The sequence below is a fragment of the Corvus kubaryi genome, unplaced genomic scaffold (genome assembly GCF_017639235.1).
Source record: "Corvus kubaryi isolate FWS band 111438036 unplaced genomic scaffold, C.kubaryi_AGA036_p1.0 68, whole genome shotgun sequence".
Classification (NCBI taxonomy): Eukaryota; Metazoa; Chordata; class Aves; order Passeriformes; family Corvidae; genus Corvus; species Corvus kubaryi.
Window position 1 is genome coordinate 17,772,226 of NW_024582056.1, and position 23,220 is coordinate 17,795,445.

Here is a 23,220-nt window from a genome sequence, read left to right on the forward strand (position 1 = left end):
GATCCTTCTGTCACCCCGCATAAAACCTGTAGGAGAGACAGGTTTCGATGCATCTTCCCATTTTTAGGGAAAGGGGCTAAGGAGCCAAGGATATTTCATTAAAATGTCAAAAGATTTATCAGCAACACCTGAAATCCCTAAAGAAGATGGCAGACCCAAGTGGGACAATAAGTTCCAGTATATTTTAAGCTGTATCGGATTTGCTGTTGGCTTGGGGAACGTGTGGCGATTTCCATACTTGTGTCAGATACACGGAGGCGGTAAGGTTGGAGCGGGGCTTTGCCAAAATACTGAACTGCAATTCTCATACAACTGTACTAACTTCTGGTGGGCATGGAAATTACATCATTTATATCAGTTATATCACTTTTTAAAAAACACTAGTTCTCATTAATGTTTTGCACCGGTTAATTAGCTTTTTCTATAGAAGTATATTTAATTATAAAATGATACATTCATTTAGGAAGACCAGGCTGATGCTGACCAGACTGATGATAGAGAAAATCTATGTTAATGTTAAAGTTTTTATACTGCTACTACAGTCCCAATGAAAGCAGGAAAATGAACCTGCAGCTGGCTACCTTAAGGAGAAGTCCTGGGGAGGCCTGAGGGAACTGGTCCCTAGAAAAATGGCCACTGATCGTCCTTTTGGGATGGTGAGTGAGCCATTCCCCACCCTCCTCTGATGCTCTTAGGAGCTACCTCATCATCTGGAACTGCCACTGCACAAAACTAAACTGTGCTTTTGGTTGTCTGTGAGGCTGTTGAAAATGCTCAGCTGATGCAGCAGCAACAGGAGCCTGCCAGGTGTCATGGACAGCTGCCTAAGCCTGTGCCTGGGCAGCAGTTCCACAAGGAATTGCTTTAGAAGCAGACAATTTGGTAAATATAAATGGATCAGAAAAGAGTACTTGAAAACTCACTGACCACAAAAGCTTTTGAAATCTTCTGGTAAGCTGTCTAAAGAAGAGTGAACAAATTGTTTCAGCCTAGTTTAATTTGTTATCTTGCAATTAATTTGAGAAACCAAAAATTCACACCTGGAGAAACTGTCAAATGACAGAAAATATTATCCCATCCAAGTTTGTTTTACTAAGGTGTCTGTATTACTTGATGAACTACATATATTTCAATCATCTAAGGAACCAAGAATGGATATTGCCTGTAATGGAAGGTGTTTCAGAGTGAAGTAGCCACTTAGGGACTCTGGTAAGTAGCTGGATGAATGAGCTATAGCAGGTTGTATCAAGAGAAAGAATCTTGGCAGATATAGGCAGAGCACTAGGAAGTAGGTAGAGATACTGCTTCCTACAGTAAGACAACTTCTGAACCTCTGACTTTTTCTGAAAGTCCACTTTTCAAAGTCAACTTTAAAAATTAGACAAAATGCAGAAAAGTGCCAGCAATTATTCCAGGGTTGGAAAACTTCTGGGACAAGAAACAACTTGAGAATTCAATCTATTTAGGTGATGAAGTTGAAAATTGAAGAGTATGTTTATCATAGTGTATAAACAAGAAAATGGAAATTATTTTGGTGGCAAGGAGCTTTTTAAGGCTGAATATGTAACAGCTGAGAGTTACAGTTACACAAATACAAATAAGAAAAGACAAGAACCAGTAGGTTAGATTCCTCCCAAGACACTTAATGGTTCCCATTATTTATTTACAAGACGTGACACCCAGTGAAACTCCTGCAGAAAAGTGCCATAACTGGGTGGCTAGAAAGTCATGAGTGCACAGTTTCTCTGCACTTGTCCATGGGAATTACTGGGAAAAAACCTGTCAGTTCAACTAATTATACTGACATTAATGAGACATGATGAACATCTTTAGAGAGACATTCCCATAGCACGTATGGCATGAGTCCTGCAAAGAAAAAGTTCTTCTGGAGCAGGAGCTTTAGGTCAAATATTCCACAGCAACCCAGGTGGCCTTTCTATCTTGGAAAGCAAGGGAAAAACCATTCAGGATTAACAAATAACATAATAAAGCAAACATAATGTGATATTTTTGTAATGTAATGAATGATTAACACAAAGTGTTCAGTGGAAAGTTTGAAACTCCCAGGCAAGGCCATAGCAAGATGCAGCTCCTCCACACATCTCATTGCACAGAGCAGCCTCTGGAGCCACCAGCTGCGTGAGGCTGCACAAAATTTGTGCAAAATTGGGATTAAGATGAAATATTGTTCTACTGGCCATAAAAAGGCTCTCACACTTTCCTGTGAAGCACCAATGGTTGCTTCTCTGTGGCCAGCTGTGGCCAGTGGTGTTTCAACATCTTCAGATCCCAGCCTCACTTCGGAAGACAGCGATGCTCATCTGCTCCTGAGGTTTGATCTTTGCCCTCCATCCTCCCTTCTGGGGTCCCCTGCATCCCTAACCTACAGACCTCACCACCCCAAGAGAAGCATGAGACCAACTGCAAGGAGGTGACCTATCTTATGGACAAAAAAGTGCTCAGAAAGTCTGCTTGCTTGCATATCCAGCTCCAAAACTCTATTTGAACTTGTAGGGACAAAAAAGACAGGGGGTAGAGCAGGTTTAAAGGTAATAAAAACAGGAAAATGCTGCAGGGATGAGGGCTGTATTGCTCCTTTGCTCCCTGAGTAGTAATGCTGCCAGTGAAAAACCAGTTTAAAATAGCCACCAGACTCACTAGTGGCAAACAGCTACTTTGCATCACCACCAGGAGTGGCACAAGACAGTGGTGAATTAAGGTCAACATATGGATGTGCGGCCAGTGTTTGGTCACTGGGCTTCAATATATGGTTAGAAGAGCTCAGTAGCAGGATGGGCTCTGTAACAGGGTGCTCTGGGGTTTGTGAATAAGTTATCCTAGAAAGCTGGCATTGGAAAAGTTGTTATGAAATTATGGAAAAGAGTTATGAAGATCACTGAGAAGACAGAGTTCCTGCATTTACATCAGCGCATAAGGCAGCTGCATTTTCTGCTCAGGTGCAAAAGCCCAATAGATTTTCAGGGGCACTGGAGCATAAATCCTGCATGTGTGCATGTAAAGATGTGCACAAGGGAGAGACCAGCAGCACTGTGTTTAACTGGAAGCCCTGAGAGGCACCATGGCTTTACACCTGCAGCCACAATTACAAGCATAGTGAAACCAGGTATGGATATGGCATAAACATGCTTGAAGGCTGAATGGCTGCTGGGGTAGGTGATATCCTCGTTTCTGCATCTCTTCAAAAACGAGAGATGAAAACAAGGGCTTGTGTATTTGTCTCATGTCAGCTGTTCCCATCAGACCTCTGGCCCTGATTCATCGCACATTAGCGTTACTCAGTAACTCAGATCTAATATAATATCAGTTCTGCTGACATTTATCACCTGCTGCCGTTACTGATTATTTGGATTTATTGCCTGAGTTAAGTTAGTTATTTACCTTTCATGACTAATGGGTATGAAGGTTGTTTGCCACAGTCAGTGGAGACAAACACAAATGTTCCCAGGTAACTGGGACTGAAAAGAAGTCTCTAAATAGCCCAGTATAGAGTTTGTCACTTAAGACTGAGACACTAACAAGTCATACATATGAGTATACTTAAGAGAAACCAACCCAGTTCTAACTAGAAATGACTGCAGTGGGCTTTTGATTATAACTAGTATATATATTTATAAATATATATATATATATGTCATATATATACCTGCTTGCTTAACCCACGGGTATTAATAATGTGTGTAGTGCCTGAGCCTATAAAATGACTGAAAAATATCTTTAATATAAAACACAGTTTCTTTCTAGGAAAATAAATACACATAAACACTACAGTCATGCTAAAAAGGGACAACTGTTTACTTCTGGGACAACCATTTAGAGACTTTCATAACCCACAGCCTACCTGACCTTTTGCTCAAATTTTAACTACAACGTGCTGTGAAATGCCTGGTTCACTGTGTCCTCAAAAGGAAAACAAAACCTAAGAGGAACAAAATGTGTAACTGGAAGACACTGTAAAAAAAAACCCCAAAAAAAACCCAACAAAAACAAACCAAAACCAACTCAAACAAACCTATTACGTTGGGAAGAGCAGAACAGTTCACTCTCTGACAGAAAAATTGGGTTACAGAAAGTAACAAACTTCATTTTCTGGTTTGCTGACATGCCCTGCTTGAACCCTTGGTGAAAAGCTGTGACATGTGGAGTTGATTCTTTCAAAATTTGTTATATTTGATTGCCCTTTACAGCTCAGGTTAGTGCATACTTGTATGTGAGTGCCGGTTGCTTGCATCCTTCACATTTCACAGGGAAGTTCACCAAACTTATTTTATGAGTGATCTTTGGGTGTTACCCATCTTCATTTGAAATGGCTATTGCCCCTTTGGTCTTCTGGGCATGGTCTTAGCTCCCTCACTGTTGCTCAAGGAGGTATAGTCATTTACATGGGAAATTCAACCCTGCCAAGTTTCAGAGTCAGTAAGACGTGTAATGTGGCCTACAAAGCAATATCAGTGCCATCATAATGCACAAATAAAATATGAGTTGCTCATAATTTCCATCTATATTGAGGCATGTGCAGAAGACATAAAAGAGGTCATGAAGTGCTATTTTCTAGAGAGAGGGCTGAGCATGATTAAGTTGCTTTTATTCCTACCTGATGTCTTGATGTGATTCCTTGCTGTGTTGACTATCCTACACTGCTTAGCTGAACTCCCACGGAGAGAGTCAGACAGGTCTGAAAATCCCCTTTCAATAGCTAATATCTTTTTCTTTGTATCTGAACAAGTAGTTACCACCTATTGCATAAAACTGCATAAATTATCACAGGTATCTTGCCATTGAAGTTCTCAGTCTTTTGGAAAAGTGCACCCATCACCATTCCTATTTACCAAAAGAACTGATGAAGTGGATCTCCAAATGCTTGGTGCATTTTATCACGTTGAGAGGTGCTGTCTGAATTTTTCAGACTCTACAGATGTATTTTTTTCCAAATTACTATTTTTCCACTTTCCAGGTCATTTCAGTCTTTATTATAATTATTTTTTTCTATTCCTAAATCTCCCTCTGAAGGAAAATTATTATTCATGTTCTGGCCTTTCAAGTGCTGTTGCATCTTTAGATAATCATTTCAAGTCACTTGCTTTTCTTCTGCTAGCTGATCCACAGGCACCAGTTAAGATGCAAGATTGAACACATGGATCAGTTCTTGCAAGTTTTTCCCCACCATTTAGGAAGTCTTATGTAGTATCCCAATATCAAGCAAAGCTACTGGGTCTTCTCTGCTTCTCACTGAGGCCCATCAATTTCTGCTGGTCTTGGTACACGTAGATTAGGAGGTCACCTGGCTGATACTTCAAACTGCTTTACATTTCCACTAGTCCAGTCTGCTGGTCTCTCTTTCCAAGTGACAAACCCAATCTGGTTGTTTCACTCTGCTTTGCTGGTTGCTGAGAACCAACTTTACACCGCACTCCTTCCGGAGTCTCCTGATCTCTCTGTCCCGTGGTGCATGGGCAGCTCTCCACAGGCTGCCTAGAGGTTCATGCACTTCCCACCCAGACTGCCATGTGCAGGTGATATAACAAAGGCTGTATCCTTCAAGTGTCATTTTGCTGGATATGGCTGGGCAGTTGCTTTTCTGACCTGAGTTGCCTGTGCACTGCAATCGAGGGGTCAGGTTCTAAAAGCCCTCTGTGTATCTCGAGTGCACCCGGTCCTTTCTTGCCTACTGCTATGACTGTGGAGCTGTCTCCACTCCAATGGCTCTTCAGCAGTCGTGTTAAACACTGGTGCTCCTCATCACTTGGGACTCTCTCGTTAATGACACCAGCTTACCAGTAGTGCAGCAGTTGCAGTTGGTGACAGCCTTATTTGAAAAAGCTTTTGTAGGCCTTCTGTGCCTTCTCATGTGCATGGGGATTGTTCCATAGCTTTGTGATATCCTTGTGCAGGATTCCTTCCAAAAGAACATTTAACTCATGTAAGTTTTGAAGAGTTTTGGTTTTTTTCTCTTGACCTACTTTTAGTACCGCGTGTATCTACTTGCAGGATGGATGCTTTATGAACCTTCAGTGTCTTTCTGACAGAAGGAATGTTGTAGACTAAAATTTTCCTACATTGCACCCCAGGGATGCAACTAAATCATGCTTTGGCAATACTTTTGATTTTTATGGGCATTTCTTCAGGCTTTTAAAGTACTTAAAAATGCTTCATCACTATCATTTTCCTTTTTCACTTTTCAAGAGAAAAAAAATCCCTAAACATTTTTGGTTTTTTGGTTTTTTTAGGTAGAATGTGCAGACACAGGATAATTTGTTACTTGCGCTTTATGATTTTTTTCTGCTAAAGTTTCCTTTTTCTATGCCCCACGGAAGCCAAATCTACAAAGTTCTGCTGTGCCTGTGCTAAGCATCATATGGGTTCTGCTGGGGTTTTGCTGTGCTTGTGTTTGAATGCTCTGGTTTGTGATACCTACTGTGTCTTAGGTTCTCTGCTTCTTGGATTTTCTGCTTGCTTTCTCCATGGTTAGATTTCTCATGACATTTTTTTAAAAAGGTACTTAAATTTGGCCTTCTGGCACATCCTCCTCTATCTATTAAACAGACCCCTCGACTATACAGTGCTAGAGGGTTCCTACTCACTATTCCATATCTGATACCTTTCTGTTAATGTTTTTCCATGTTTTTCTATAGGTGGGGGATTTTATTGTGGAAAAGAGTAAGCTTCAAGTGCTTCAGCAGACTGTCTGCTCTTTTCCTCTTTTCTTTTTGCCTAAAAATACTGTAGTCCAAAGGAATGAATAACTAAAAACTTATTTTACACTACAAGCCATTTACTTGAATTAGGTTTGAGAAACATTAGCTTCATAAACCATTTCTTGTTAACCCATTCTTTTGCCATATTTTCCTATTTGCAGATAGCAGATTCTTTCATATCATTCTCATGGAAAACCAGTACTTTTTTTCTAAGTGTGACATTATGTTTTGCCATGCCGTAAATATGCCTGAAGATACACACAAGTCAGCACAAAGTAAACATGCTTTTATCAGCAGAATGTCTAAACATGCTCTGCTGCCAGTGGTTCAACTAGCAAACAGAAAAGGGGAGAGAGATAACAGTTTGCACTAATTATTACACAGTTATTTCCCAGGAGATATGATATGGGAGATAGGTTGGTCTCTTACGGAGTGCTCTGCTAGCAAGGGCTCAGCATGGATAGCAGTGAGACAGCTGCTGCCCAGAGCTGCTGGAGGGCCAGGCAGATGGATGAAGAAGTAGAGTGCTCCGTACTGCAGCGCTCTGGTCACTTGCCTCAGTATTTTGCTCTTCCCAGGAGACAGTCCAAGGCATCAGACTGTCAGGAGGGCTGGGCTGGCAACCTCAAGTGTCCTGTAGAGAGGAATACTGCAGCAGGTTTGAAACATAACACAGGACTGAGCACGGCAAGACGTTACTGGGTTCTTCTGGAAGGGACCTCAAACTGAGGGTTTAACATACTGGGAATTAACTGTGAGATTCCTTTTTCAAATCTGCTTCTCAGTTAAAAACATTTTAAGAATAGCGATCTTAAGGTGAGACATTCATTTCCAGGTTTGGCAGTTAAGGAAGAGTTCTTTGCCGAGAAGAGCTTTGTGATTTTTGTTCCAATGCATACCTTGATAAAAGGCTAAACCATCCAACAACATTCTGGGTGTTGTATATATTTATTGCAGCACCTAGCAAGAGGTAGCAAAGTTATTGAAATACAACACTAGCTCAAGAGATTAGATTTTATCTGCCCAGCCTTTCTAAATAGCCAGTGATTGCAGAACCCAGGCGCCATCCCAGGTGGAGACCAGAAATCCTTATGCATTCCCCCACCTCTCTCTCAGGAAAGCATAAAGAAAGTTTCCAGAGCTGGAAGAGCAGAGCTGAGCAGACCCAGATATGAGGTCTGGAGGCAAAGCAGGTTTATTGACAAAGAGACAAGGAGCACAGAATCTGTACATATTTGTAGGAGGACTGGGAGGTGGCTGAGGCAGGACTTCTGTCTTTGTTGCCCTGGAGAAAAGAGACTTTGTGGTCACAGTGGTTGTTGGTCATGGCAACACACTTCAATCTATCCCACCATTTCAATTTAATTGGACGTTTGGGCAGGTGGTATAAACATACTGATGAAACTTCTGCTCTCACAAAAATCAGTAGCTGTGCAAAAGGAGGGAGACCCAAATGTGTGTCCCTTCTGAAGGAAGGTGGGGAAAGTGCACACAGTTTAGCAGGAACCAGCCAGGCTGTTGGTAGGACTGGGCCCTTCCCACAGGCAACCAACAGGACCTGCTGCTTCTGGCCCAAGGGACATGTTGTGAGGAAAACAGAAAAGACGTAAAGGATACAAACTGGGAAGAAAAGAAGTTTCATGGCTCACATGTCTCAGAGAACAACTTCAGCCTTGCTTTCAGTTTTTCATTAGCCAGAGGCTTTGTGCTCTGAGCTGAGCTTCATGCAATAATCTAGCCTGGGGTATACAATATCCTGTTTTTCCAGTGCAGGACAGAGGAGCACAGGCCTGAGAGCTTTAAGAAAAGAAATGAAGCAATGCACTGAAGAAAAAACAGAGGGTATAGGGGACAGGCAAACCCTTGTGCTTTATGAGAAGGGGGACAAAAGATGCTTAAAAGAAAGGGAAATGGTTGAAATAGTGAGACTACTTATAAAGGGCTGTGGCAATGCCTGAGGGAAGTGTCCTGCAGCGCTAAGCATCCCAGTCCCTCCTCCCCCATTTTCACTACCAAAATTACCAGCAACAGCTGTTACTTGGTAGGTGTCCCTAGCAATGATCCCTCTCTCAACACATCCTACAAGGATTTTGTTAGGCTCATAAAGCAGATTAGTGATAAACCAGTAATTTCAGTGAGATGCAGATAATCATGTGGCTTAATCACACTTAAATGTCTTTTCAGGGGCTTTCCTGATCCCATACTTCATCGCTCTTCTCTTCGAAGGAATTCCACTGCTACATCTTGAGCTGGCCCTAGGGCAGTGCCTGAGGAAGGGCAGCATCGGAGCCTGGAACACCATCTCTCCTTACCTTGGAGGCGTTGGTACATCTCTTCAGTCCCAGCTCAAGGAACTGCAGACAGCTCCCACCCAGCACTCACTTCCTACAGACCTGGGCCTGATGTTTTTTAGGATATAAAAAGAAATGAGTGTTAGGATTAAAAAGAAATATTTTGCAATGAGGGTGGTGAGATATTGAGGGGTGGTTTCCCTGGAAACATTCAAGGCCATGCTGGATGGGGTTCTGAGCAACCTGGTCTAGTTGAAATGTCCTTGTCTATGGCAGGGGGGTAGGACTAGGTGATCTTTAGTGTCCCTTCCAACCCAAACCATTCTGTGATTCTGTAATTCTGTATTGCTCTCACCAGGCATTACTCCAGGCACATTTTAGGCTCATTTTAGGAGCCTGAAATGCCAACCTAATAACTTTTGCTGTGGAGAGATTAATGAACTTGGGCTCTGCTACTCAACGCTGCCCCATTCCAACCACACCTTGGTGCCATACAAGAGCTGCCTGCCCACAGTGCTTCTTGCTCTTCCCTCACAGCCTCTCCCGGACCCAGTCTTCTCTGTCCATGAATAGTCAGACTCTAGGGAGGACAGAAAATCAGGGATCCTGAGAGTCCAAAGCACCTGGGAAAGCTCCCCTCCACAAGAGGGTGGGGCTATTGAAGGGACTTTATCAACACAGCTGGGCACGAGGGACAATCCACATAGCAGACAGACAGGTGTGCAGTCCTGTACTGCCAATTCTTTTCTATTTATCAAATACATGAAAAAACACATCTGGTGTCCTGTGTCCATTGTCAGGCTGCAAAAAGTGATCCAGAACAGCCACCATCAGGGGGTTAAGGCATTGTCTCTACTGGTTGAGGCAATACCCTTGTGCCTGGAGGGCAAGGGGAAACTTTTGGATGCTTCAGCCAGCCCTGCAGGATCATGACCTGCTTTAAGCAGATGCCTGAAATGGGCTTGGCACTAACAGCCCTGCCTGTGGGCCTGTGTGGGAGGAGAAGGGGTGGGTAAGAGGACCAGAGGGCAACAAGGAAGAAATACCAAGCAGCAGGTGGTGCTTCCAGCTAAATCCATCTCCTACAATTAGGCATGTTCATACTCCCTTTGCAAAAATGCAAGCAAGCAGAAACGGTGATGTTTATATTCTTCCCTCCTCATCACAGGAGCAAAACAGTTACCAATGTAGGGCATAGGTGCATGATTTGGGACAAGAGTGGTCTCATGCAGCTACAGACAGCACACTGTAGAAATTTGGTCTCTTTTGCCCTCTGCTATTAAAGTTGTCTGGTATTGTTGAAAACAACGGATTATATACTAGAGCAAAGATTTCAATTTCAACTTAAATCTTCTGTGTAAGGAGAGAGTGTCAGCACTCCTAGAGCAAGGCTGGTGATCTGGGGGATTGTGCACCAGTGTTTAGCTACTGAGGACACAAATGCCTAACTTTCATGGGAAAATCTCAGGATGGGGTTGGGGGATGGAGAAGAAAATCTTGAAAAAATAGGAAATGCAAGCTTCTAAGAGCTAGTTCTGTGATTGACTGATAACTTTTTTCAAAGCTTTTCTGAAGTGAGATCTTATGCTTTCTGCAGGAGTTGGTTCATGGATGGTGTCAGTTCTGGTGAGCTTATACTACAACACTGTTTTAACCTGGGTGATGTGGTATTTCATAAACTCCTTCCAAGAACCTCTTCCTTGGAGTGTTTGTCCTCTAAATGAAAACAGAACAGGTAAGTACACCTCCATGACAACTGCTAGCAAAAGGAGGATCACAAACATCAGACTCTGGGCTAATCAAGAAACTCTGAGAAGCCACACTTTATTTGGTCCTGAGTTGTGCACAAGTCCTGGTTTGATTTCCTGTTAAAAAGGTACAAGAGTCATGACAGCCTACTCAAATTCATCATCCTCACAGGAACAGCAATAGCCAGAAAGTCCATGAGTCCTTTTGTTTGACTTCAAAACGGGAAACAAAATAAAGAACAAGTCCTGTTATCCATTACAAAACCTTTAGTAAGACAGAAGGAAGACAGTGTATGTAAGCAGGATAAGGAAGAATGCCTCAGGTTTTTAAAACTATTTTTCAAATTTTTTTTTAGAGTGTGAGAGAGAACAAGTTCCAGGGTACAGCAAGAAATATCATCTGAGTAAAAGGCTAAGAAAAAAAACCGAAACACAGCAGAATTAAACTTTCTTTTGGAGGCCTTAGGACTGTTCCAGGGTAGGAAGACAATTAGACATCACAGGTTGTGGTGTATGCCATGTTCCCAGTTCCTCTTTCTTCAGGCACAGAGCCTGGCTGTGGAATGCCCACTCCCCTGGATGCAGATGCCTAAAGTTCCTGTTCACAGAAGTCCCGGAAACTCAAACCAAAGAAGCCAATGCCTGGGTCTTTCCCCACCACAGGGCCATGACATGGCCAGGGGAGCCTGGGCTTAGATGTATCCTCAGGTGCCTGAAGTTTGTTATGGCTCCACCAACTTGCAGCCATACAGTTAAAAAAATTTCAGTTTTCACTGCAATTAATTTAGATTTTACCTTGCACTGAGTATGACACTGTTTCGAATTAGGAAGTTATCCCTGTATAAAATGCTGGTGATACTCTGCTGAAGGTCTCATGGAAGTCTCAGAGTCTCAGCTTGCTGTGAGAGTTTGTCTTGCTGCACATTACAGACACTGCAGAAAGTCCATCTCTGTATTTGATTTTGCAGCCCACAGTTTATTCTAACACTTGCCACTTTTTTTTTTTCAGGGTTCAATAAAGAATGTTATGAAAGCACCGCAGTAAATTATTTTTGGTACAGGAAAACTTTGAACATAACACCTGATATTGCTGAGAGTGGCACGTTACAGTGGTGGCTCATTTTGTGCTTGGGGACTTGCTGGGCAATTGTCTATCTCTGCACCATCCGAGGAATTGAAACCACGGGAAAGGTATGGAAAGGGTAGAGAAGTGATTATCCCACACTTTGAAACCTTGCCCTCCAGATACTGAGTTTTTACCACAAGGAAAGCCTTCCCCATTTACCACACTAGCACCAGTCAGCGTGCTCCTTATCCAACGAAGTGAGAACAGCAGTGCAGGTGGCTTCAAATGATGCTTCTCTCCTTTCCCACCACAAAAACTTCTGCCCTACCAGACTTCCCTCACACAGTTTTAAGAGCCATTTTGTTACAAATATATTCTGTAAAAGTACACCCTGCTTATTTGAAAGATGGCCATATTCATCTGTAGCTGTCTGATCTAATATTATTAGGATTGTATGTTGCAATAACTGAAATAGGATTTATTGAAGTTATTGCCAGTAACTGTCTGTCTTCTGGCTCCTTACTTTAGGCAATTTATGTAACAGCAATATTTCCATACCTGGTCCTGACTATATTCCTTATTCAAGGACTCACTCTACCAGGAGCCACTGATGGTCTGCTTTACCTCTTCACCCCTAATGTAAGTATTAGAAATATTTTTCCTTGTACTCCCCCTCAGATTTCATATTGTATGCTCATTTTCCAACAACTCCTGGTTTAGATGTCTATCCAAGAGCTCAGCTAAGCTCTTTTTCTGAGATGAAGTGACTTAGTATTTTAATATATTTTCACAAGACAAGCAGCAGCAAAGAATTTAACAGTTCAGTAGTAAGCATATCAGAAAATACTGGAAAATTAATGATAAGAATAGTATGGGTGCCTCAGTCTTGAACGTGTAAGTGAAACTGATGTACTTCACAAGTACATGAGAAAGATGGGATTTCCCTGCCACTGCTACATAATTTACACAGCTTTAGTCTTTTAAGAATTCACAAGGAGAATGACTGAGGAATTACACAGTAAAGTGATTTTTTTTTTGGAAGGTTGGAAGTCATTTTCTCCTGCCGCTGTTTCTTCATAGTAGGATTTTCTCCCCTTCCCCATATCTCTTCCTAAAAGATAGAACTGCTGGAGAACAGCCTCTCTGCCATTTTTCTAATCCTCCCATATGGACAGGAGTTCCAGATCCCTCCACATGCTGGCCATTTCAGGACTTTTTCTACACTGTCCTTGGCAGCATTCCCAAATGCAAAGTCAAACTGTCCCACTAAGTGGTTGCTATCCACTGTAGGCTCCTCACAACTCTGCCTTCATGGCTAAAAAGCTCCATAAAGTGGTGGGTGTAGAGGAAAAGCAGCACCCACTGACACATTCTCAAGCATCCACTGCCTCTGCAGCCACAGCAGTGCTTCAAACACAGGAGCACTGGGTTTTTCCCTTTCCTTTCCTACAACAAGAACACAGACATTGAAGAAAACAAAAGCCAAGAAGCTCAGAAATGCTTTATATGCCAGGCTGGAAAGGTAGAAGAGCAAGAGAAGGCTCAGATGAGACACCTTTTTATCCCTCCTGCTGCATGCCCAGTGGCACACGCATCCATGTAAATGCTGTCAGAACTCAAGAAGGACAAGCTTGGTTTTTACAGGAGATCAGGACATACACTTGCATTTTTGCAGGGCCCAGACAGGACAGTAAGAGCTTGGTGCAATGTCTTAGGGAAAAAAGCAGCTCAGGCAAGACAAATAGAACACACCTTGGCCTGTTGTGCTCTGGTCTCAGCCGAGATGTCGGGTTTCTCTGGAAGAGCTCAGGCATCTCTGGGACTTGGTTTGCAGTGATCCTGAACTGAATGATGAAAAGTAGATTTATGTGTACTCACAAAGCCTGGAGGTATTGCAGTGCTGAGGAGGAGCAGATCATCGTAAAAGAGACAGATGGATTTGTACACTGGCTACAGAAGTCAGAATGAAAATCTACCTGCAGTCAACCAGCAGCTGATGGTTAGCTGGTTTGAGGAAGCAGATCCTGGGGACATCCTTGAAAGGACATCTGAAGATGGTTTTAGTGATGCTCTTATCTACAAATGTGGAAAAGCTGGTGAAACAGCCTGGTAAGTGGTATCTGCTATTGGTGTTGGTATTGCACAGAAAGTTAGTGTAAGAGAGAGATGGCTTTGTTCAACTAACCTACCAATTGCTATGGAGGATTGTTGCACTTCAAGGACTTCAAAAGGACAGTAAGCACACAGCTTCAACAGTGCCCTCCTCTCTTTGTCCCCCTACCCCACAAGTGTGCAGCACCAGTACTGCCTTTGCTGTTGGCCTATTCCCACCCCTGCTGTGAGCAAACACCTGTTCTTCTTTTACACTTCTCCACAGGGATGTACCAAAGTGAGTTGTACAGGAGGGCTGTTAGGTTTTTTGGCACAGATTTACTTGGCCCACCCAGGCCACATCAGTTTACAAAACTGTAAAGCATATTTCTTAAGTGTGTGCTGTTTTCTTCTTATTTTCCTGTCTTTTTGCAGGAAAAGTTTTAGCAAAATAAAGTAAGAATTAGATCACCTACTGTCTGTTTCAGCTTACTTTTAAAATAAATAAAATCAACCTTCTTGACATCCTTCCCTAATTGGAGGCAGTATTTTCCAACTTCTTTCTAACTCTGCAGTGTAGCAGAAATTGTAGTTCTCTGTAACAGCTGCCACATTCACTATCTGGTAACTGTGACACCTCAGTGTTGCTTGTGAACATCTGTGAAAGAAAATACTATCTTGCACAAAAAATACCATCTTATCCAGTTTCAACATCATAATCACCCAACTGAATTTAATTATTTTTTTCTAAACTACAATTTTTAAAGTTTTTTTCACTTTCCAAATTTGTATTTTAGTTCTTGTTAATAAGTACAAGTAATAATAGCATGAATACAAATTTTAATTATGCAAGGCGATGGTTTTATTTTCATGCAGAAATATATAATCAGCTTGTGCCATCTAACACACTTTCACACCCTAAATTTTAGGCCAAATAATGACTACTTCTTTTCATTGACTTTCAGACATAGAGAAGTCTGATGATTTATTCACCTTCTCAAAATTCTTGGTTACTTGGAAAATGAAGCTGCCAAGAAAACAAAAAAATCCTGAAGTGACACCTGAGAGGAAAGCAGAAGTTCTACAACAATGATGCCACAGAGGAGCTGGAACAGACCTTTGGAAAGGTTTTTGGAAAAGTAAATAACCAGAGGCAGCAGAAAAGAGATTCCAACAAACATCAGCAACAGTCTGCATGGTTCAGCTTCAGTGGACACCTGTGTCACCCAAGGAATACAAATGTCTCCTTCTCCAGTCTCTTTCACATTTGAAAGAGCTTCAGAGACCGTAAATATTTGGGGGTTCTCTGTCAATGCACAATTCCAAGAACTTGGCTGGGCAACTGCTGCCTGTGCCCAGAATTCAACAGCTATTTAACAAGGAGTGAGAATGGCCAAGAAAAAAAAAGGCAGCACAGGCCTCAAATCCTCTATTCACAGAGACAATTTGTAACTTTCCCCTCTTTTGCAGTTATGATATGTTACTATACATGGACACTTAAAGCACCTTTCAAGGTATCTGGTCCGTCCATATTGTTTCTGGTATTAAGGAGAACAAAAACACTACCTTAAGTGCAGTATTGCGTGTTGGCCACTTGCTTATGGCAAAAGCATCAGGTGTTTTTACACCAAAATTACACGTCACAGGGACCCCAGTAATTTTTAATTCTGTGTTTCACATATTCAAGAAATCAAACACCTTACCACTCATGAGGGAGCAATTATACTTCCTTTCCTCCTTACTCCCCTGTTCATTCATTAACACTCTGACCGTATATCTTCATCCACATGTTTCTGGCATCAGCACATTTTTTCTTCTGAAGATATGCTTATAAAATCTGCATGCCATATGAATATAAAATAACACTTCCAATAATTTGCTGAAGACCAGATAATGACATTGCCATGACATGCTTGCATGCCCCTTATCTTTCAAGTTTGGGGGTTGATTTGTATCTTTTGGAGCCAATAAATGCACTCTACCTAGTACCAGTCTAAACTACCTCCAGACTCATTTGCCAAAGTTCCCCAGTCAGAAAGCCAGACTTTTAAGAGACGCATGTGTCAGCACCACCTGACTTGGCAGCACTTAATCAAAGTGTGAAGGCCACACAGCCACACAAATGCCAAGTTTCTGCACCGCAACAGAACCTGCACAAGGTCCTGTCAAGTGAGCACTCTGGTCTTTGAGGGCTTGACTATGATCTTTCAAAACAAACCTCTAGAAGGGTTTGCCTTTGTTGAAGCATTTCAGGCAGCAATGCTTCCACGTATCTGCTTGCTGTGTTGTGTTGTACAAAAGGTGACACCAGTTCTGCTGGGGTCAAACACTGGTAATCCCTGTGGAGAGAGCACCTGCAGTAGTGGCATTGCCTGCATTCATCCACACTGAGGTGGACCCATTATTCTTGCTCTTCAAGCTCAGGCAGCTTCAGAGAAACCCAAAATGCTATGAGTGGTCTTTTGGGATACATGCCTCTCACTCGTACAGACGTTCCCAGTTACGGACTAGCATCACTAGCACAGGCACACAGACACAAAACACACAAGTCATCCTGCATGGCTCGGATGCAGATTTGACTCAGACTGTTGTAAAACAAAGTGAAAATACTCTACAGCCCCAGTATCACTTTTGAACGATGTGGCTTTTAAAACACTCTTAACATTTCTATTCCCCTTCCTTGATAATGGATCAGAAAGCAATTCACCTGGTAGGGTATGAATATAACACACCACTTTGTAGTTTCTGCAGGAAAGTAATATTTATTGATCACATTTACATTTTGTGCATTATTTATGTTTTCTCTCTTTTTTATTGATTTCAATGGCAAGATTCCTTAGTGCAGCTATTTAAAACTGCTTAACATTCTCTGTAATCCAACAATCATTGTTTGTTAACCTCCTGTATCACATTGTCCTTACATCAAAATTCAAATTTCACTGTCAGTTTCTCCTTTTCCCTTGTATTTCCTATGTTGCCTTTTTATCTTTTATTGCTGTTTTCACAGCACTTTGAATCTCAGGTGCTGTTCTAATGAGACTTCTCTTCTTGTCTGCTTGGGCTTTTAGTTGTTTTTATTGAATTATTTTTTAAGCAAATTTTAAAAGCTACAGAATCACTTTCTGTCTTAAAACAATTACAGTTTAGTATTTGTTTATATAGCTTTAGGAAGATAATATGCTTTAACTGTAGGCTACCAAGTATGTGAGTTAAATAAAAGAAAGAAATTGAGGAAGAATGTAATGTATTGTCCCTATTGTGTTCTTAGTGTCTATCATTTAGAACCACGTTTTTATCATCAGATAGAAGAGGTGCACAATAAAAAAGATTCTATAATTGTTGCACACATTTAAATAGCTTCAATGATATCCTTGAAAACACCTGTTTTACTGACCTGTTTAGTACCTATTTCCATTTTCAGAGTATTTAGATGGCAACACAACTCAAAATTTCAGAAGTGAAATAAGAGATGAGCTATAAGAATTGCAAGAGAAAATGAAGTTTTAGTTTAAGCCTAATACATGCGTTTTTTCCAATTATTTCAGCTGAACACTTTGAAAAATCCCCGTGTATGGCTTGATGCAGCTACACAGATTTTCTTCTCTCTCTCTTTGGCTTTTGGAGGGCTTATTGCATTCGCGAGCTACAATCCAACAAAGTAAGTAGAACTACAACTTTTATAAGCTGGCTAAATTCTTGCTGCATTTTGTGCAATTTGTTTAAATTTTCAAAACTCTTTCCTTAATTTTTCTAAAGGATCTTTGGAAAAGGATCTGTCTTTCTAAAAGGTGCGGTAGATTTTCTAACAGAAGCGGGGGGGGGAAGGAGGGAGAGAAGAAATTTAAAGAAAAAAAAGAACAACTTTGCAGAAATAACTGAATCACAGATAAAAAACCTACCTTTTTTAATCACTTCACTTGTTTGAATGCTATCTCTAGAAATGACTGTGAAAAGGATGCTGTGACAGTAGCAATTGTGAACAGCATGACATCCCTCTATGCTTCCATCCCAGTCTTTTCTGTTTTGGGGTTTAAAGCAACCACAGCCTACTGGGACTGCTTGGACAGGTGAGAAAGTTGTGTTCCCAAAGTTACACTGTGGTTTCACTGCCTAAATAGATAACGTGATAATGTGTTATTTGAAAAACATGCATTTAGAGGATCTATTTTCTTTAGAAAGGAAAAGCATCTGTATGGAGAAGTTTAATGTAAAAATATAAAGTACTATGGCACTGAGTCAAGGATGGTCATTTGTAAGAAAGACAAATTATAAAACAACCCATTCCAAGTAGTGCATCAAGGTTTTCACTTTACTCTCAGGTTAACATTAGAAGTAAAAAAACACCACCTTTTTCTGTTTCACCAGATTCCCTAAGTTATTAATACAAGTAGTGGAAATGGTCTGGAGACCTGATAAAACAAAAATGTTTTACAGACTGCATCTGCACAAAGGACTTGGAGTTTTTGTCTGAAAGAGACAACATTAAATAGTCTGAATATTTTCTACTACTTTATATATAAGCTGTCAACTAATATTTTCCCTTATATTGTAAATAGCAGCACAGAAAGTAAACACAACTTTTGAGTAACATCTGAATACATGGCATAGCTTTTCCAGCCACATCATCTGCAAACTTTTAAACTAATGATATGTTGGCTTCTCTGGCAGGAATATTATCAGTATCATCAATGAATTTGATCTTCCAGAAGAAAGTATCATGCGACAGAACTATACATCCTGGATTAGTTTTCTGAATTCATCATATCCAGAAAAAATTGCTGGACTCAAACTGAAAAGCTGTAATCTTCAAGAATTTCTTGATCAGGTACCGTAAGTGCTTTCAATAAGTAATCTTTAAACAAAGTTATGCAGCAGGATTGGTATCTTCCTTTTTCTTGTAAGTACATGTACTCTGTTCTACATGCAATGATATATTACACATAATCATGCAACAAATCAACTTCTCAACATTTGAAATAACAATACTGCTGTAGGATAGTCTGCATGTGTAACTGTCTGTTACGGCAAACAAAATTACATGTTATTATCACAAAACTTATCTTCAAGGGTGCTCCCACCAGAAGTCTACCATGGGAACTAGATTCAGTCCTAGTTTGGTTTACAGAAATAAACCTAATAGGGGGAACACATCTAGATGAAAGATGATAAAAAATGGAAGCTGAACGGGAATCTCCTAAATCTGTATTTAGGAAAGTATCAAAAAACCTATTACAATGTACACTGTTTGCCACCAAAATACATCACAATCTTCTTCCTCTCCTTATTTTCCAACCCTCCTAAAACATTTTCCCTACCACTAAACACAGATGTTTCTTCTCTGTTTACTTGTCCTACCTCATTCCACTTGCTCCAGTGATCCTGTTTGGAGCAGAGTGTGCTAATGCACGACACGCTTAACGCACAATGATGGTAAAGTAGGCTATTTTACTCACATGATGGAGAAATCCAAGGACAACATTCCAGCCCTGGCACAAGTCAGTTTCTTTTGCCTCACTTCTTCTGATGGCACCCATCTCTCATTTACAGCTTGAAATATTTTACTTCCAAATTATAGCAACATTAGCATTTTTCAATGCTTACATTTAAATATCCTTGTCCTTGGGAGACTAAATCAAAAGAAATTTGGTTGAAAGTGGCTTTTTTTCTATTAGTCTTTTCTGCCTTGGAAGCTATGGGGGGTTTTGAGACCAATGATTCACCAATTCTCTTGGTGTTAAGAGTGGTAATCCTATTCTTATTTACACCACTTTCCTTCCAGCAGCTACTACACCATAGATTTTTAAAAAACACACTTAAGATAGCATTAGCAAAACAATTGCTATTACAATCACATCACTCTGATCTGCTTTACTGTGGACCCATCTCTCTGTGCAGGCTAAAATTCTGCTCTATGATAGCCTAGATATCTCTAGTAGAATATTTAAAATCAAACTCCCCACTGCCCATTTTCTCAGCTGCTGGCTGCCACAGAGGCCCCAGGCACCCTTGACTGAAGAGAAGGACAGCTGTGTGTTATAATTACTTTATACCCAAGAAAAGACATTGTAATGTGTATTTTTATCTATCTGTTTGTGAATTCTGCAGAGTGTCTCAGGAACTGGCTTGGCTTTCATTGTTTTCACTCAAGCTATCATCCTCATGCCAGGCTCCCAGGCCTGGGCCATCCTGTTTTTCATAATGTTGTTCAGTTTGGGCCTTTCTTCCATGTTTGGAAACATTGAGGGTGTCTTCACTCCTCTTCTGGAGCTTCGAATTATACCTAAATCAGCACCAAAAGAGCTATTATCTGGTAAGGTATTTGCTTTGTTCAAAGCAGCTGGCTTCCTTAGAGATGCACAAACTACTAACTGCTTAATTAGTATCATAGAGGAATTAATAATTTGTAGGGTTAATTCAGCTTAATCTCACAGTGTAAGTAAGGGCAGTGGATTGTGTTTGCAGATGAGGTAGCAGTTATGGCAGAAGCTGTCAGGTGACAATATTATATTGCCTTTGCCATTTTTATTAGATTGCAAATCAAGCTGTTTCACTCTGAGAAAGCTTGTTAAATTGCTAGTCCTGGAGTCAAGTTCACTCTTAGCTGTTGCAGACATCAGGACGAGCCTTGTCTTCCCCTAAGCCTTTGACACTGATACAAATCGCTTTAAGGCACCCAGTGACATCAGCTGCCATAACCACCTGCTCTTAAACTTACCACTGTAAGAGGGGTCATTCACCCCTATTTCATCCAGGTTTATGCTGCTACAGTTTCACATTTACTGTGAACATGTCCAAGGAGAAAATTACCACTTGAAAAATGAGGGATGAAGGTGTATGATCCTGTTCTGGCACCAAAACTGGAATCTTTTCAACGAGAGATGGTTACTGAACGAAACCTGCTCCTTAAGAACCAGGCTCAATGAGAGTCTGAGAGATCCTACCGTGAAACTGGTCCAGAAAAATCTCTGGCAGTTGCAAGTAATGGATTAATATTTCTGAAATGTGCCCTTTTAAATCCTTATGGGAAATATTGCTGTTGTGCCTTTTGTAGAGTCTTCCTGTGGCATCTAAATTGTATCCCTAATTTTACAAATTTTCATGTAGAAACAAATTTATTCCCAACTTCATGAGGTACCAATATTATTTTTAAATTGATCTTCCAATTGTGAACTTCAAAAAAAAAAACAAGTCTGGAGCCAACATTTTACAAAAATGAACCAAAGGCCATCTCAGAGTTAGAAGCAATTAGCAACACATTAGAAAGACATGTAGCCCATGCATGTATCCAGCAATACCTTTATTCCCTTCTTTCCTCTCCACTTTTTCTCTCAATTACCCCAGATCTAAATCTTAGCTAAAGAGGAACTGGCTGAAGTGTGCTGAAACCCGAATGATACATGCTGGAACATAAGGGACACACACATTTGTAGCTCTGGGCTCTTTGAGGAAATGGGGGCAGAAATCCAGGGAGTCATTACACTTCCAAGGTGCCACCTGCCTGTGCTTTAAGCCTACGGCTGCACAGAAATGAGGCACTTGAAACTCATTACATCAGTCAAAAATTAACACTGGGACACAGCACAGCGCAGCCCAGGCTGTCTGATGGAAGGAAGCATGAACAACTGAAGGATGCTCTGAGTCACATGAATGCCTTCCTCCTGCAACAGTGGTGCCTCTTGGCCAACACACAGGGGAAAACTGAGTTTGGGAAGTGGTATTAGCTCCTCTAAGGAGAAAACAGCTTGTTGTAACTCCATAGAGGGAGAGGGAATGAAAATTATTAGAACAAGAACACAGTAATTCAGAACAAAAATAAACCTACCAAGTTCAGTACTCCAGTAACAAAGATATCTTTTTTCCTTCAGGTATAATATGTCTAATTAGCTTCCTCATTGCTCTGTGTTTTACACTGGGTTCAGGGAGTTACTGGATTGACATTTTTGACAGATATGCAGGCTCAGTGCCTCTTCTAGTCATCGCTTTCTTTGAAGTGACTGGAGTTGCATACATCTATAAAATTAAAAGGTATGTTGGGAAGTTATGGAATTTTTTTCTCTTAAGACATAAATGAAACTCAGGTTGCAGTAGTTTTGCCCCTGACCTGATTTGATTTGGTGCTGGTTAACTGAGACTTTTTCCCAACATGCTATGTTTGTTTCCTTGGCAATTTTGTCTTTTTATTTTAACTATCTGAATAGTTTACAGAACTACTGCAACATTATCATCATTTATTTATGCTTAAAAACCTTAGACTAGGTGCTCAGGTAATTAAACTGCCAATGTAAATTGGTCATTCATCTCTGGTATGGATCAATAAAGACCTACTTGAATGATATTATTATTTACTCAAGCGAGCAGTAAGTTATTAAAGAATGGTATGGAATAGAAAAGATTTAACAGTGCTGGTTTCCATCTTACAGAAAATTATAAAAAAAGGAAACTGTTACTACTTTAGATATGACATTATCATAAACATGCCTTCTTTTACAAGGTTCAGTGAAGATGTGGAATGGATGACTGGACGAAAACTCAATCTCTACTGGCACATCACATGGAGGTTTATTAGCCCTCTGCTCCTGCTAACTGTCTTCATGGCCTTTGTTACTCTTCAGATGCAGAAGCCTCCAAGCTACACAGCCTGGAACCCTAAATATGTATGTTCTCAAATATTTTCAGAACTTCTAATAAAAGCAAGAATTACCTATTTTCCTCCCTTACCAGATCCTTTAAGATCATTGTTATCTACTGCTTAGAATGCAGTCTGAAGTGATGTAGTGCTCAGAATGAGAAGGCTCAGGTGTGCAAAGAGGTTACACATAATAAAACTGTCTCTTCTCGAGGTGTCCCACATATTCCATGCTCCGTATTTCTTACGGATGTGTGTGATGCTCAGAAGTGTTGAAGTGAAATGTGTCACAGACATGCCATACCTACAGGGGGTTCACAGGTAGAACAAATGCCTGAGCAGAGCTTTAGACCAGTATCACTGGGACCCTGGTGTACTTTTGACAGGCAGACAGGGAGGGAGAAAGGCAGTGTCTGAGAACAATGTTGGTTAATTCAGCAACAAAGGCATGTTCATGCTGAGAACATTTGATCTGGATGTCACTGTCTCACATCAACTGCAGTTTCTTTGATCCCTCTCAAATACACCCTGTGTAGGGGTTTGAAGATCAATTCTGGTCTTAAACTATATGAGGATTACACAGCAGCAGTGTCTCCCACAAATGCCATCAAGTATCTATCATCCCAAATAAACTCATAGCCACAGACTTGCAGAAATTGCTTTATCATCATTCCCTCAAAATCTC

At 40.9% G+C, this 23,220-nt stretch overlaps 1 protein-coding gene across 2 annotated transcripts in view; it reads left to right on the forward strand.

The window, feature by feature from the left end:
• LOC121674481 (sodium-dependent neutral amino acid transporter B(0)AT3-like) overlaps positions 1 to 23,220 on the forward strand; it is a 27,832-nt gene continuing 4,612 nt past the window's right edge. Inside the window, exons 1-11 of one of the 2 annotated variants that reach the window (XM_042048871.1) lie at positions 1 to 260; positions 8,898 to 9,038; positions 10,602 to 10,739; positions 11,762 to 11,943; positions 12,347 to 12,457; positions 17,455 to 17,567; positions 17,848 to 17,976; positions 18,578 to 18,734; positions 20,015 to 20,219; positions 21,775 to 21,934; positions 22,401 to 22,563. In XM_042048871.1, the coding sequence (XP_041904805.1) occupies positions 104 to 260; positions 8,898 to 9,038; positions 10,602 to 10,739; positions 11,762 to 11,943; positions 12,347 to 12,457; positions 17,455 to 17,567; positions 17,848 to 17,976; positions 18,578 to 18,734; positions 20,015 to 20,219; positions 21,775 to 21,934; positions 22,401 to 22,563 (1,656 nt within the window). In that variant the 5' untranslated portion in view covers positions 1 to 103. The remainder of the gene's footprint in view (positions 261 to 8,897; positions 9,039 to 10,601; positions 10,740 to 11,761; positions 11,944 to 12,346; positions 12,458 to 17,454; positions 17,568 to 17,847; positions 17,977 to 18,577; positions 18,735 to 20,014; positions 20,220 to 21,774; positions 21,935 to 22,400; positions 22,564 to 23,220) is intronic. The other variant, XM_042048870.1, reaches the window with a different exon arrangement.